This window comes from Otolemur garnettii, unplaced genomic scaffold (genome assembly GCF_000181295.1).
Source record: "Otolemur garnettii isolate 467f Iridium unplaced genomic scaffold, OtoGar3 scaffold00160, whole genome shotgun sequence".
NCBI classification, from domain to species: Eukaryota; Metazoa; Chordata; class Mammalia; order Primates; family Galagidae; genus Otolemur; species Otolemur garnettii.
The window spans coordinates 799,444-815,883 of record NW_003852555.1 but is presented as its reverse complement, the minus strand read 5'-3'; the positions used below and the strand labels follow the sequence as shown (position 1 = coordinate 815,883).

Below are 16,440 nucleotides of genomic sequence, written 5' to 3'. Positions count from 1 at the left end.
TCAGGGTGAGAACTTAGGTGTAAATCTAACTATATATGTGTATATATATATGATCTATATAAGGAAATACTTTTTTTGTTGACAGAGTCTCACTTTGTTGCCCTCTGTATAGCCCCATGGCACCACAGCTCACAGCAACCTCGAACTCCTGGGCTTAAGCCATCCTCCTCTCTCAGCCTACCAAGCAGCTGGACTACAGGCACACACCACAATGTCCAGCTAACACTTCTACCAGCCAGCCTTGCTGCCCCTGCTGCAGAGAGCCTTCCACCCTCCGCACCGCGTGGTGAGGCTGCTCTGCGGGGTACAGGACAGCGAGGTGTTTCTGGACTTCTTTCCAGACTGGGCCCACTGGCAGGAGCTTACCTGTACCTTCTATTTTTAGAAGAGACATGGTCTCACTCTTGCTCAGGCTGGTCTTGAACTCCTGACCTTGATTCATCCTCCCATCTCAGCCTCCCAGAGTGCTAGGACTACAAACATGAGCCACTAAACCCAGTCAAATCTTTTTTGTTGTTGTTGTTTGTTTTTTAAGTAGCAGTGTCATTTATTGACACAGAAAGATGTTTATAATAAAACATTATGAGAAAATAGGTAGCTAGACAATTTCCTTATAATATATATTAAAAATTACGTTGCTTTCTATTTCTTCTCTTTGTCCTTCTAGAAACTAAGATATATTTCTATTGAATACGATACCAACACTAAAATTTCATGTATAACTTGCACAGTCAACTTCATTTTAGATAATTTTTATCTCCAAACTTTCAGAATTTCCCATGAATCAGGAAGTCTGGGTTCTGGGCCCATTTGTACATTCATCTGTCTATAGTAAATGTAGACAGTGAATTTCTTTGGGTACCGATTTTCTTGTTTATACTATGTATAACGAGGGGTACATCAGATAACTGCAATTCTTTTTTTTTGAGACATAGTCTTGCTATGTCATTCAGGCTAGAGCGCACTGGTGTCATTATAGCTCACTGTAACCTCAAACTCCTGAGCTCAAGTGATCTTCCTGCCTTAATCTCTTGAATAGCTGAAGACTATAAGCACACACCATCATTGCTGGCTAATTTTTTTTTTTTATTATTATTGTTGGGGATTCATTGAGGGTATAGAGAACCAAGTTACGCTCATTGCATTTGTTAGGTAAAGTCCCTCTTATAATTGCGTCCCACCTCCAAGAGATATGTCATACACTGTGACCTCCACATCCCTCCTTCCCTCTCTCCACTTTTTTTTTTTTATAGAAATGGGGTTTCACTCTTGCTCTGGCTACTCTTGAAATCCTAGTCTCAGATGATCCTCCCATCTTGGCCTCCCAAAGATCTAGGATTACAGGTGTGAGCCATCATGCCCAGCCCAATTTTTTGGTTTTGATAACAGCATTATTTCTGTGTATGTTAGCTTTGTAACATATGAATTCTAATATTCTTTACAACTTTTCTGTAAATCTAGAATTATTTCGAACTTACAAAAAGATTAAAAACATTGCAAATTCATTTACAGTTATTTTAAGTTAGTGTTTAAAGTATATACAAATACATGCAATCTCAGATTTTTTGATTATCTGACCAATTACTATTCCTAGCCATAATGTTTACTACATTTGCATGAGTTTAAATCTAATTTTCAAAGTAAATAAAAATTCACTAAAAAGTCCACTCTCTTCCCCCCTACACACAATATACTATCTTTATTAAAATCAGAGAAATAGATGGGCGCGGTGGTGTAATCCCAGCACTGTGGGAGGCTGAGGAGAGAGAATTGCTTGAGCTCAGGAGTTTGAGACCTGCCTGAATGAGAGAGAGACCCTGACTCCTAAAAAAATGGAAAAACTCAGTTGGGCACCGCAGTGCACCTGTAATCCCAGCGGCTTGGTTTGGCGCCTGTAGCACAGTGGTTACAGCGCCAGCCACATATAGTGAGGGTGGTGGGTTCAAACCTGGCTCGGGGCCAGCTAAAAACAATGACAACTGCAACAAAAAATAGCCAGGTGTTGTGGCAGGTGCCTGTAGTCCCAGCTATTTGGGAGGCTGAGGCAAGAGAATCTCTTAAGCCCAAGAGTTAGAGGTTGCTATGAGCTGTGATGCCACGGCTCTCAATCAAGGGTGACATAGTGAGACTCTGTCTCAAAAAAAAAAAAAAGTCCCAGCAGCTTCCGGAGGCTGAGGCAGTGGATGCCTATAGCCCGAGTCTGAGGTTGCAATGAGCTATGATGCTATTGCACTCTGCTCAGGGTATAGGGTGGGACTCTATCTCAACAACAACAACAACAAAAGCAAAGAAATAAAAATTAAAAATAAAGCAGGGAAATAAAAAAAATAAAATCAGAGACATATATAGTTGACCCTTTAACAACACTGGTTTTAACCACAAGAGTTAATTTATACATAGATTTTTCTTTCAATAAATACACTGAAAAATTTTTTGGAGACTTGCAACAATTTGAAAAAAACTGCAGGTGAGCCACATAGCCTAGAAATAACAAAAAAATTAAGAAAAAGTTAAGCATGTCATGAATGCATAAAATATACTATGTATATACTATTTATGTTATCAGCAAGGCTTCTAGTCAACGACAGGCTATTGCTAAAGTTTTGGGGGGTAAAGTCATACATACTTGGATTTTTTATTAAATCATAGCTGTGTATATTAATGCAAGCATGGGGTACAATGTGCTGGTTTTATATACAATTTGAACTGGTTAACACAGTCTTCATGGCATTTTCTTAGTTATTATGTTAAGACATTTATATTCTACACCTAGTAAATTTCACATGTACCCTTGTAAGATGTACCGCAGGTGTGGTCCCACCAATTACTCTTCCTCCACCCATCCTCCCCCAAGTATACATACTTGGATTTTTTACTGAATTGGAGGAGGGGTCCCCTAACTCCCTCATTATTCAATGACCAACTGCACATGAAAACAAGATATAAAATTTTGGGGCAGCGCCTGTGGCTCAGTGAGTAGGGCGCCGGCCCCATATACCAAGGGTGGTGGGTTCAAACCCGCCCCGGCCTAACTAAACAAAAAAATAGCTGGGCGTTGTGGTGGACACCTGTAGTCCCAGTTACTCAGGAGGCTGAGGCAAGAGAATCGCCTAAAACCCAGGAATTGGAGGTTACTGTGAGCTGTGATGCCATAGCACTCTACCAGGGGCAATAAAATGAGACTCTGTCTCTAAAAAACAAACAAACAAAACCCCAAAGATATAAAATTTTGCCTTCCTTCCTCCTTCCCCTTCCTTCCTTATAGACTCTCACTCTGTTGCCCCAGACCAGAGTGCTATGGCATCAGTCTATCTTCCAGCAGCCTCAAACTTCTGGGCTCAAGTGATCCTCCTGCTTCAGCCTCCTGAGTAGCTGAGACTTACAGGCATCTGCCACAATACTCAGCTAATTTTTCTCTTTTTAATAGAGACGGGGTCTTACATGGGGTCTTTCTTGCTTTTGCTCAGGCTGGTCTCAAACTCCTGAGCTCAAGTCATCCTTCCCACCTTGGCTGCCCAGAGTATTAGGAGTACAGGAATGAGCCACCATGCCTGGCCCCCACCTTTACTTTCTAAAAGTTGAAAGTAAAGAATTATTGCAGCCCAGATGGTGAAGAATGTTATAAAGCATGCTAAAGATTTTGGACTTTGCTGTGAAACCAGTGGAGAGTCACAAAAAAGTTTTTAGGGAGAAAAGTACACCTGATTTTAAAAGAACATTCTAGAAGCAGTACTAAAATTAGAGTGGAAGCTAGCCAATGTGTGGGAATTAAAACAGACTAGCCAATTATTAATCTAGATAAACTGTGAAGGAATAGTAGTAAGGATGGATTCAAGAGCTATGAATTAAAGTGCTTCACAAATACATTAAAATTAAAGCAAATCATGGCCAGGCATGTTGGCTCATGCTTGTAGACCTAGAACTCTGATAGGGTGTGCTGGGTGGATGACCTGAGCTCATTCAGGAGTTCCAGACCAGCCTGAGGAAGAGTGAGACCCCATCTCTACTAAAAATAGAAAAACTAGCTCGGTATAGTGGCAGGCTCCTGTAGTTCCAGACACTTGGGATGCTGAGGCAAGAGGGTTCGTTTGAGCCCAAGAATTCGATGTTGCTGTGAGGCAACCTCTACCCAGGGCAACACAGTGAGACTGTCTCAAAAAAAAAAAAAAAAAAAATTAAAGCAAATGACAGAATCCCCACTTTAACCACAATGATGAGCCATGAGGCTTAACAAACCAGTGGGCTTACTTGGACTCTGAACAAATCAAGTTTAGTTTCCTTATTAATGAGGAGATTAAATGATCCCTGAGGGGCCAGGCATGTTGGCTAGCTCCTATAATCCTAGCACTTTAGGAGTTTCAGATCAACCTGAGCAAGAAAGAGACCCTATCTCTACCAAAAATAAAAAAATTAGCCAGGAAAACTTAAGCTATATACCTTTCAGTTTTCTGACAGCAGTTAAAAGTATTTCAGTTTTGGCTTGATGCCCGTAGCACAGTGGTTATGGTACTGGCCACATACACTGAAGCTGGCGGGTTCAAACCCGGCCGGGGTCAGCTAAATAACCATGAAAACTGCAACAAAAAATAGCTGGGAGTTGTGGTGGGCACCTGTAGTTCCAGCTACTTGGGAGTTTGAGGAAAGAGAATCGCTTAAGCCCAGGAGTTTGAGCTGTGACAACACTTCACCCTACCAAGGGCGACATAGTGAGACTCTGTCTCAAAAATAAAAATAAAAATAAAAAAGTATTTCATTTTAGTACTTATTTATTCAATATCCTTAAGATATTTTCTTGTATCATGCTTTGCTTAACACATCAAATGAATCACTATGAAGAATTTTATATTTCTACAGAATCCTACCTCTCAAGTAGATCTTGACCAATAAAAAACAGAATATCAGGGTGGCACCTGTAGATCAGTGGGTAGGGCACTGGCCACATACACCCAGGCTGGCGGGTTCAAACCCAGCCGGGCCAGGTAAACAACAATGACAACTGTAACAAAAAAACAGCCCGGTGTTTTGGTGAGAGCCTATAGTCCCAGCTACTTGGGAGGCTGAGGCAAGAGAATTGCTGAAGCCCAAGAGTTTGAGGTCACCATAAGCACTCTACCGAGGGCAACATAGTGAGACTCTGTCTCAAAAAAGATTATGATTGTGTATCAACAACTTCTGGTACTTCTGTTGCTTAAAAGTCATAACATAAAGGTTGAGATCCTGGTAAATATAGTAATTCTACCCTTGTCGCTTAGTTCCTGATTCTGTAAACACATCTAACCGCTTTCTACCTCTGTGGCTACTGTTTGATCCCGTCTGAACTACTTAGAAGAGTTCTATCTGAAATTTTTATCCACACACCGCTCCATCTCAAAAATATCTGCCATGGTTATCTGTCTCAAACACTGTCTTTACCAAATCAGTTCACTATTCAAGACGGCACTCTGCCCAGGGCAACAGAGTGAGACTCTGTCTCCAAAAAGAAAAAAAAAAAAGCTTAAGAATTCAATGGGGAAACATTTATATATAACTATCACCATGTAATATAACAACTGTTATGATAAGGCCACATATGAAATACTGTTGAAATGCTAGGAAGGAATCCCTAAATCTACCTAAATATATCTGAGATTTTAACTTCTAAACTCATTCTAGAAAGAGATGGCATTTCCTAGGTTGACAAATTGGAAGAGAACAAGATGGTAAATGAGGGCCATACAGCCCTTGTCACATCTACACAACTCTCCTAGCCATAGACAAATGTGAAAAAAATGGATGTGGCTATGTTCTAATAAAACTTTATTTACAAAAACAGGTATCAGGCCAGGTTTGGCCCTATGTCATCATCTCCCCAGTACCCAATCCAGAAATCTACGCATTACCCCAGAGTCCTACTTAGCCTTGAACACTGTTTATCAGGACAGACTTTGAAAACTGAACTGAGATTGGAACTACTATCCACAGAAGGCAAAACATCATTTGTAGTCTGAACCTAAGCAAACTGATTGCCTGACAAAACAAAAAACAAAGGAAAACCCCTAACACGCTTCAGAGGATTGTAACAGGATGCAGAGTCTACATAACATAGTATTTGAAATGCTTAGGATATAGTCCAAAATTATTTGTCATAAAAAAGAACCAAGAAAATGTGACCAAATCTTAAGGGAAAAGATATCTAACAATGCCAATTCCAAAAGAACCCATGTTTGATGTATTAGTAATAACAACAAAAACAACAGCAAACTTTCTTTTTTTTATTTTTTTGAGACAGAGCCTCAAGCTGTCACCCTGGGTAGAATGCTATGGCATGACAGCTCACAGCAATCTCCAATTCTTGGGCTTAAGCAATTCTCCTGCCTCTGCCTCCCAAGTTGCTGGGACTACAAGTGCCTGCCACAACACCCAGCTATTTGTTGTTGCCGCCATCATTGTTGTTTGGTGGCCCCAGCTGGATTTGAACCCGCCAGCTTGGGTGTATGTGGCCAGTGCCTTAGCTGCTTGAGCCACACGTGCCAAACCACAACAGCAAACTTTTAAAAGCATTTATAGCTATGCTTTATGATATAAAGGTAAACACACTTGAAATGAATGACAGCCTTAAAAAATACAAGCTACAAATAAAAGAAAATCTTTTTTTTTGAGACAGAGTCTCATTATGTCACCCTTGGTAGAGTGCTGTGGCGTCACAGCTCACAGCAACCTCAAACTCTTGGGCTTAAGTGATTCTCTTGCCTCAGCCTCCCACGTAGCCCAGGCTGGATTCAAACCCACCAACTTTGGTGTACGTGGCTGGCACCCTAACCACTGTGCTACAGGCACTGAGCCAAAAAAGAAAATCTTAAAACTGAAAAATATTATCTAAAATGAAAAGGTCACAGAATGAGCTCAATAACAGAATGAAGATGACAGAGAAAAGTGCCTGTGAACTTGCAAATGCAAATAAATCCATTGAAAATATCCAATCTGAATAATGAAGTCTGAGAAAAAAACCAATGAACAAAGCCTCAGGCACCTAAGTGACAATCCCAAAAAGTCTAATGTTCATGTCACTGGAGTTCCAAAAGGAAGGATGAATGTTGCAGGAGAACTTAAAGAAGAACTGGGTGGTGCCTGTGGCTCAGTGGGTAGGGCGCCAGCCCCATACATGGAGGGTGGCAGGTTTGAACCCGGCTCCAGCCAAACTGCAACAACAACAACAACAATAGCTGGGTGTTCTGGTGGGCGCCTGTAGTCCCAGCTACTCAGGAGGCTGAGGCAAAAGAATTGTCTAAGCCCAGGAGTTGGAGGTTGCTGTGAGCTGTGACACCATGGCACTCTACCCAAGGTGACAACTTGAGACTGTCTCAATATAAATAAATAAATAAATAAATAAATAAAAACAAAACCCCCCCTCAATATTTATGTTGCAGAGAGATACAGGAGGGAACCTTGGATGAAAGAAGGGCAACAGAAATGTTAAATACAGTATACAGCTATTATACATGTAAACTATTTGTAGTCTATAATGTATTCTTATTACTGAATATTCATATTATGCTAGTATCATAGTTGTCTGACACCAGAATCAGAGAAAGAGAAAAACTAACATGTTTATATAACAAAACCCTTTCACCTCATAGATTAGAGCCCAAGATGAAGTGTAGGATGGGAATGATGTGGGTGGTGGCAACTTCAATAGAGGCTGCTGGGGCGGCAGTCTCAATGCTATGGAAAGGCTATGAGGAGTGCACTTCCTTTGGGTGTCCATCTATTAGCAGCTTAGAATGCTGCACTTCACTGTACAAAGAGCAACCATGGGGCAGTTATTCACTAAAGGCTATAAAGACCCACTTATCTCTCTGTCTCTGCCTCTCCATACTTTTTTCAGGTTCCTAGTGAGTGCAAGAAGAGCTATTCTCTAATGGATGGAAAGGACTGTGGAGAGTGACTGTCAAAGGAGAAAGTTATGATGAAAAGGAACACTTAAGAGTTTCTCTGCCTGAGAAACAGAACCACAGTTGTCTAAGATATGCAACCACAGGACAGGCGCAGTGGCTTATACCTGTAATCATAGCACTCTGGGGAGGCCAAAGTGGGAGGACTGCTTGAGCTTGTGAGTTTGAGACCAGCCAAGCAAGATCAAGACTTTGTCACTATTAAAAACAGGAAAATTAGCCGAGCATTGTGGTGCAGATCTCTTAGTCTCAGCTAATCAGGGAGCTGAGGCAGGAGGATCACTTGAGCCCAGGAGTTTGAGGTTGCAGTGAGCAACAACACTCTACCCAGTGTGACAGAATTGAGACTCTTTATCTCTACAATAAAAAAAAGCAACTGAGAAGACATCAGTATTCTTAACAAATCAATATTCTTTTACCCTCCCCCGCCACCATCACTTAATAGAGGTGTGGAAGAGATTTTTTTTTTTTTTTAAAGAGACAGAGTTTCACTTTGTTGCCCTTAGTAGAGTGCTGTAGTGTTACAGCTCATAGCAACCTCTAGCTCTTGGGCTTAGGTGATTCTCTTGCCTCAGCCTCCTGAGTAGCTGTGACTACAGGTGCCTGCCACAACACCTGGCTATTTTTTTGTTGCAGTTTGGTTGTGGCTGGGTTCGAACCCACCACCCTCAGCATACAGGGCCGGTGCCCTACTCACTGAGCAATAGGCACTGCCTGTGGAAGAGGATTTTAAAAAAAAAATTTAAGGTTTGCAATTAAAAAGTAGTGTTTTGGATTCTATCCAAGATCAAAAAGGCCCACGACAACTCCCCCTTCCCTCCCCTCCCTTCTATGGCAGACACTTAAAAACTCCTCTGAATGGATAGACTACAAAAAGTAACGACATAAAAGTAAATAATAGCCAGCAGATTAGGGAGGGACCCAAAATTTGAAAAATGATCCTTACAAGGATCTGTTTTGCCATTTTTTTCCTTGTATTCTGTCTCAGTTTTTCCTGAGGATGGCGCCAATTGCAGAACTATGCATGACTATATGTGGTCAGCAACAACTTCAAGGAAAACTGGGGTCTCTGTAACTCAGAAAATATGGGTAGAAAATCCTTTTTCTTTTTCTGTCTTTTTCTTCTGTTTTCTCTCCTGGCCCCAGCCTGAGACTGATCTAGTTACTTAATGGCATAACACTGTAGTGATGAGAATGCTGACATCAAAACGCCAAGAGAGGGAAGTGTCCTCTCTTCTTTTCTGCTGTAGACCCAGCTGGCTGCTGTGAAAGTAGGCAAGTTTATGAAACCCAGGAAAGTGGTGCTAGTCTTAGCTAGATGTTACTCTGAACACAAAGCTGTCATTGTCAAAGACTTTGATGACAGAGCCTCAGACTGCCCGTGCTGCCATGTTCTAGTGGCTAGCATTGATCACTACCCACACAAAGTGACAGTTGCCATGGGCAAGAAGGTGATACCCAAGCAATTATCTTTTGGGAAAGTTTATAACTACAATCACCTCATGTGTACAAGGTACTCTGTGGATATACCCTTAGACAAAACTGCCTTCAGAGAGCCTGCTTTTATTTAGTTATTTATTTTTGAGACAGTCTTACTTTGCGGCCCCTGGGTAGTGTGATGTGAGCTATCTCACATCAACCTCGGACTCTTGGGCTCAAGCGATTTCTAGCCTTACTCTCCTTAGTAGCTGGGAATACAGGTGCTTACCACAATACCCGGCTGTTTTTAGAGATTGGAGTCTCGCTCTAGTTTAGGCTGGTCTTGAACTCGTAAGCTTAGGTTATCTGCCCACCTCCACCTTACAAAGTGCTGGGATTACAGGCATGAGCCTGGCCTTGGATTATAGGTGTGAGCGTGGCCTGGAGGTCCTGCTCATAAACACAAAGCCCAATGGGAAGCCAAGGTCAAGTTTGAAGAGAGGTACAAGTGGGCAAGAACTAATATTTCTTCCAGAAGCTGTGGGTTCTAGATGTGTTTTGTTTCAGTCATTAAAAAGAGCATCGAATTCTCTGAACAACTGAACCAGGAAAAGGGAACCAGTATTCTGATGAGAAAGGGGTAGAATCCTCATTAATATTTTCTCTCCTATGTTTTATTGCTTTTCTGCAAGACTGGCTCAAGCAGGGTAAAAGTATGTGATAGTGCAGGTAGCTACAACTCTCAGAGGAGCTTGTTTCTAGGCAGAAAAACTGGAAAGAGAGGTCCCTGGGAGGCAAAGAGTGGGAAGCAATGCATCCTAGAAAAGAGACAAATGGAGAACAAGATTTCTTAATCCTATAAATGAAGCTACAAAAATCATGGGCTTACCTCCAAGCTGCACATTTGTAGAATAGACTCAAAACAGTATATAAATTTTCCACGGGTCTCTCATGTTTTAGTATATGTTGCAAGCAGAGGCATTTACTCTTGTTCTGGACTATCTTGCCATGAATGATTATATAGTGAACAACCTTGGAAGACAGAGAAAGAGAAGTGTCTCTTTTCTAGGCAAAGATCATGTTTCTTTACTATGCAGTATAATAAAGATAGGGAGACATTTCCTATTATAGATAATTTTGGGTTCCTAGGCTTGGGTTTCTCAGCTGTGACACAAATCAAACACAGGTACAGCATCTACCTGGACCCATCCACCTCAACCCTCTAAGACAGGGTCCTCAAACTTTTTACACAGGGGGCCAGTTCACTGTCCCTCAGACCACTGGAGGGCCGGACTGTGGACTCCGGGACGAGTTAAGTGCTAAGCAGGACAGGCAGCGGCAGCAAAAACACTCAGCGGGCCAGATAAATGTCTTCGGTGGGGCCGCATGTGGTCCACAGGCCGTAGTTTGAGGATGCCTGCTCTGGGACATAAGTGCCAAGGGGAACTGCCACAAACATGATACCCATGCTGCTTGCTGTGCTAGGAGTAATAAAATCCTTTATTGAGTCTTCTAGCAAGCATTAAACTGGGTAAAATTTTAGAACCTTTACAGTTCTTGACATAAAGTCAGTAAACTTGTAGATCAACAGAAAATATTCAATCTGAATAACAAAGAAAATAATTGAAAAAAAAATGATTGTTAGGGACCTATGAAACAATATTAAAAAGTTTAACATTCATTTCCTTGGAGTCCTAGAAACAGAGGCAGAAAGAAAGCAGTGAGTGAAGAAAAAAATGAAAAATATTTCAAGTAATAATGGGTAAAACCTTCTCAAATTTGGTGAAATACATAAGTTTAGAGATTCAAGAATAAGCAAACTCCAAACAGGACATCCTCAGAGAAAACAAGATCCAGTCACATAATAAAAAGTGGCTGAAAAGCAAAAAACAAAAAATAACAAAAACCAAAAAAGCCACCCAAAGCAACTAAAGAAAACCCAATAAATTACATTCAGGAAAATGATTACAATGACTATGTAATGTCCATCAGAAATCACAGAGACCAGAGGACAGTGGCACAAAACCTTTAAAGTGCTGAAGGAATAGAAATATAAATTTAGAATTCTGTTTCTATCAAAACTATCCTTCAAGAATGAAGCCATGGCCAGGCGAGGTGGCTCATGCCTATAATCCTAGCACTCTAGGAGGCCAAGGTGGGTGGATTGCTTGAGTTGGAGACCAGCCTGAACAAAAAGTGAGACCCCATCTCTACTAAAAACAGAAAAACTGAGGCAAGAGGATAGCTTGAGCCCGAGTTGGAAGTTGCTGTGAGCTATGATGCCACAGCACTCTACCCAGGGCGACAGCTTGAGATTCTGTCTAAGATAAAAAAAAGAATGAAGCTGGAATAAGACAGACTCAGATGAAAAAGAAAAACTATAGGAATCTGCTGTCACCAGACCAGCTTTCAAAGAAAAAAAAAAAAAGGGTGCTGAAAGAAGTTCTTTGGACTGATATTATTTGATAGGATAAAGTAGTGAAAACTTGGATCTTCAGGTATAAAAGAAGAACCACAGAAATGGTAACTAAGGAAACAGAAAAGATTGTTTCTTCTCTAAGTTATTTATTTAAAATAAGGTGTGAAGATTGAAATTATAACATTGTCTGGTAAGGTTTTCAACACAAGAAAATATAATACATATGAAAACTATAACATAAAAGAGATGAATGAAACTGCATAGTTATAAAACTCTGCATTTTACTTGAGGAAGTATATTAACCCTAATTTGTCTGTGAAAGGATAGTTATATGTCTAACATATATGTATAAAGATAGTAAGCAAAAAGTCCAGTAGCTAACTTAAAATGAAATACTAATGAAAGTTAAAGTAATACCAAAGAAAGGAGAAAAAGGAAATGGACAAAACAGAAGGAAAAATCAATAAACAAAATGGTAGATCTAATCCAACCATGATAATAATTATATTAAATAAAAATAATCTAAATACTCCAATTAGAAGACAGAGATGGCCAAATTGGGCACAAAAATAACTACACAGAATATGCTGCCTATAACCAACTTACTCTAAAGAGAAAGGTAAGTTAAAACAATAGGCCAGGTGTAGTGGGTCACACCTGTAATCCCAGCACTCTGGGAAACTGAGGCTGGTATACTGCTTGAACTCAGGAGTTTAAGAACAGCCTGAGCAAGAGCATGATCATTTCTACTAAAAACAGACAAAAATAAGCCAGGAGCTGTGGTGCACACCCATAGTCCCAGCTACCTGAGAGGCTGAGGCAAGAGGATCACTCAAGCTCAAGAATTTGAGGTTGCTGTGAGCTATAACACTATAGCACTCTACCTAGGGTGATGAAGTGAGACTCTGTCTTGAAAAAGAGGAAGAAATTAAATAACATTCATTCGTATATCTTCTTTCAATTTATGGTTTGGGTAATAATTTCTTAGGTAATAACTAAGGCAGGTGACCTACAACAAAATCACATCAATTAGGGCCTTTCAACTAAATGTTATCTACAGACCAGAACCACTGTCCTCAAGAAAGCTTATTAAAAATGCAGAGCATTGGCTGGCTGCAGTCGCTCACTTCTCTAATCCCAGCACTTTGGGAGGCTGAGATGGGAGGATCACTTGAGTCCAGGAGCTTGAGACCAGCCTGGGCAAGAGGGAGACCCTGTCTCTACAAAAACTAAAAAAAAAATTAGCTGGGCATGGTGGTGCATGTCTGTAGTCTCAGCTACTGGGGAGGATGAAGCAGAAAGATGTCTAGAGCCTGGGAATTTGAAATTGCAGTGAACTATGATGATGCCAGTTGAATCCAGGCAACAGAGGAAGACCCTGTCTCAAGAAAAAAAAAATTTTTTTTTTTTTAGAGACAGAGCCTCACTTTGTTGCCCTCAGTAGAGTACTGTAGCATCACAGCTCACAGCAACCTCTAGCTCTTTGGCTTAGGTGATTCTCTTGCCTCAGCCTCCCAAGTAGCTGGGACTACAGGCACCTGCCACCAACGCCTGGCTATTTTTGTTGCAGTTTGGCCTGGCTGGGTTCAAACCCACAACCTTTGGTATATGGGCCAATGCCCTACTCACTGAACCACAGGCACCACCCTGTCTCAAGAAAAATTAATAAAAAAAAAAAAAAGTAGATTCCAGTGAGACATAGGCATCTCCATTTTAAAGATGAATACTGTGGATTCTGCTATACACTAAAGTTTGAGAAGCACTGTATAAAGGAAAAGTAGAATACTAAAAGAGCATTCTGACTCTGTGCCCGTAGCTCAGTGGGTAGGGCGCCAACTACATACACTGAGGCTGGAGTGTTTGAGCCCGGCCCAGGTATCTAAACAACAATGACAACTGCAACCAAAAAATAGTTGGGCATTGGCCGATGCCTGTAGTCTCCATCTACTTGGGAGGATGAGGCAAGAGAATCGCTTGGGACCAAGAGTTTGAGGTTGCTGTGAGCTGTTGATGCCAGGACACCCTACTGAGAGTGATACAGTAAGACTCTGTCTCAAAAAAAAAAAAATTCACCCTCGGTAGAGTGCTCTGGCATCACAGCTCAGAGCAACCTCAAACTCTTGGGCTCAAGTGATTCTCTTGCCTCAGCCTCCCGAGTAGCTGGGGACTACAGGCACCCGCCACAATGCCCCTGCTATTTTTTGTTACAGTTGTCATTGTTGGTTAGCTGGCCTGGGCTGGGTTCAAACCCGCCAGCCTCAGTGTATGTGGCTGGTGCTGTAACCACTGTGCTACGGGTACTGAGCCAATAAAGCATTCCTTTAGAGAAGTTTAGGTATTCTGAAAAATACTGCTATATATCCTATCACAAACAGTTTGAAAAGAAAAAAACATTTTCGAATTTACAAACCTCATGGCCATACCACCTTCTAAAATTAATAACCAGAAAGACTACATGAAATAAGAGATTTAGAAAAACAAGCAAAAACAACTGTATTTATAACTTTCTCAGTACCATTAACAAAGTTAAATTTAAAATAGTCATAATCAAACTTTGCAGATTTTTACTGAAAAATGGTTAAAAATCGTATTTTTAAAGTTCCACCCACATGTAAAATACAGATTATAGTTCCTTTTATTCAACTTTAGATGACCTCACTAAAACAGAATGCTTAGTGTTCACTGTATTCTAGTTCATGCTGGGATTAATCAAGTTTGTTCTGATTTTTGTTGACAGAAAACCTGTTACCCCCAAAGGGAATACAGGTCTTAGCATCCTGAGGACAGTAACCTTCTTTTTTTGTTTTTTTTTTTCTTTTTAGTTTCAGACCTGTGTAGTAACTCTGCAGGCAGTAACTTTCAACATGTTAAGGTACAGTACATATAAAGAGCTCAAAGGTTAACAACCTCCGAAAATGTCTTCTGCAAAATACTTTTTACTAATCCTTAGGAGGTGCTGGTTTTGAAAATTAATCCAGCAAACATTTACTAAATACAAATGTTAAACATTTTGTCAGAAATTCAGAAATGATCAAAACACCAGCTCCAGGAAGCCTATATAACCTGAGGGGTGGTGATGTTTGGCTATGACATCGCACATGCAATTAGCTGAACGTGGTCAGTGTGCTGAAAATGGTTCCCTTAGTTCCCAGTTTCAGGTAACTGAATTTCAGATAACGGCTATTTTTTATAGTAATTTCTAATTGATTTGGTGCAGAGTTGAAGAAGCTAAGAAAGCTTATTTAAAAAGTACTTTATAAGGAAGTACAGCCTGAGGTAAACACTCCTCTGGACACTTTGCTATATTTTTTAATATATATAAACAGCCTTAAAATTAAGACTTTGAGGAGTGTCTGCTCTCATCAAATGAAAAGCAATTCAAACATGAACAGGACAACCCAATATAGTTATGTTCATAGAGGGTGTTTCCTTTGACAAAAACAGGAACACTCAGCTTCAGAGATTGCTGACCATGCGAGAAAAGAGGAAAAAGGAATAGAGCTCTGCTGCTATTTCTACCCTGGTAACTTAACACACACACACACACACACACACACACACACACGCGCGCGCGCAGTTTCCTGGACTACTCCCTCCTTCAACTTTATATATTAAAAACACTATGACCCCTAAAAAGTCTAAGAACTAGAGAGAGTCAAAAACAGGCAAACGCGTACCTACTTAACAGTTCAAAACAGACGCACCTCCCTCAAAGGGAACTAGCGGTCCACGAAGGGCCAAGATAGGGCAAAGTGCACTCCCAGCTCCTTACAGCCCCTCAGCGCTCACTTCACCGCTCGCCCCTTTCAGGGGGACACTCTTCCCGGGGAAGGGAAAGCAAACACCTCTCCAGAGAAGCTACGGAAGCCCCAGGTGAGCGCAGTGGCGGTTTATTGGGTTCCAGGGCAAAACCTTCCCAGCCAGGCAGGAGAGGTACCACGGACACCGAGGAAGGCCAGCTGAGCAGGGACGGAGCCCTGCGATGCTCCGTCGGGGCCCGGCCGCTCAGAGGATCAGACCGGCCCCCCGGGGCCGAAGGCTGCTCTCCTTAGGAGGCCTCGCCACCCAGGCCAACCCCTAAACCACAGACACCCCAGGTGGGGCCCGCGTCACAGGTGTCACCCCGTGCAGGTCCCGGTAAACCCGGGGGGTGGGGAGGGACAAGTCGGAACACGGGAAGCACCTAAAGGTGAGACGCGCGGCAGCGGCGCAGCGCAGCACCTATGGCGACGCGGCCTCACCTCTAGGGTGGAGACAGTGCTGGTGAACAGGTCCTCTCCGTCCTCCAGCTCCTCAAAGTCAGTGGGCTTCGCGTCCCCAAGCGGAGGAGGTTCCCTCTCGGCCGCCATCTTCGTTCGCCCTGACGCGAGCTTGGCCCGGCGGACCTGTCACGTGAGCACGCACGGCTGGGCTGGCGCGCGGACGCGCAGCCTCCCCGCCTCCCGCCGCCTTCCCGGCCTCTTGAGGCCCCGCCCACTAGGCGAGGCCCCGCCCCCAGCCTCGTGATCGCCCCTCTTCTCACCTCCAGGTCTGGGAAGTTGACTCCTTTTCCACGCCGGCGTGCTTACCTGACTTATGTGAAAGAATCTTGGACTTTTATTACCACATCATCATCTTAGCAGGACTAGGCCAAATAGTCCTGCTGGCCCTGACAGTTATAAAATTTCTGTT

The 16,440-nt window shown here is 42.0% G+C and overlaps 1 protein-coding gene and 1 pseudogene across 1 annotated transcript in view; one reads left to right on the top strand and one right to left on the bottom strand.

Moving 5' to 3' along the window:
* SNX2 (sorting nexin 2) overlaps nt 1-16,217 on the bottom strand; it is a 63,577-nt gene extending 47,360 nt beyond the window's left edge. The window contains exon 1 of the mRNA XM_012811475.2: nt 16,011-16,217. Within this exon, the coding sequence (XP_012666929.1) occupies nt 16,011-16,118 (108 nt within the window). The 5' untranslated portion in view covers nt 16,119-16,217. The remainder of the gene's footprint in view (nt 1-16,010) is intronic.
* On the top strand, nt 7,071-9,924 carry LOC105888017 (annotated as a pseudogene).
* Nucleotides 16,218-16,440: the final 223 nt, after the last annotated feature.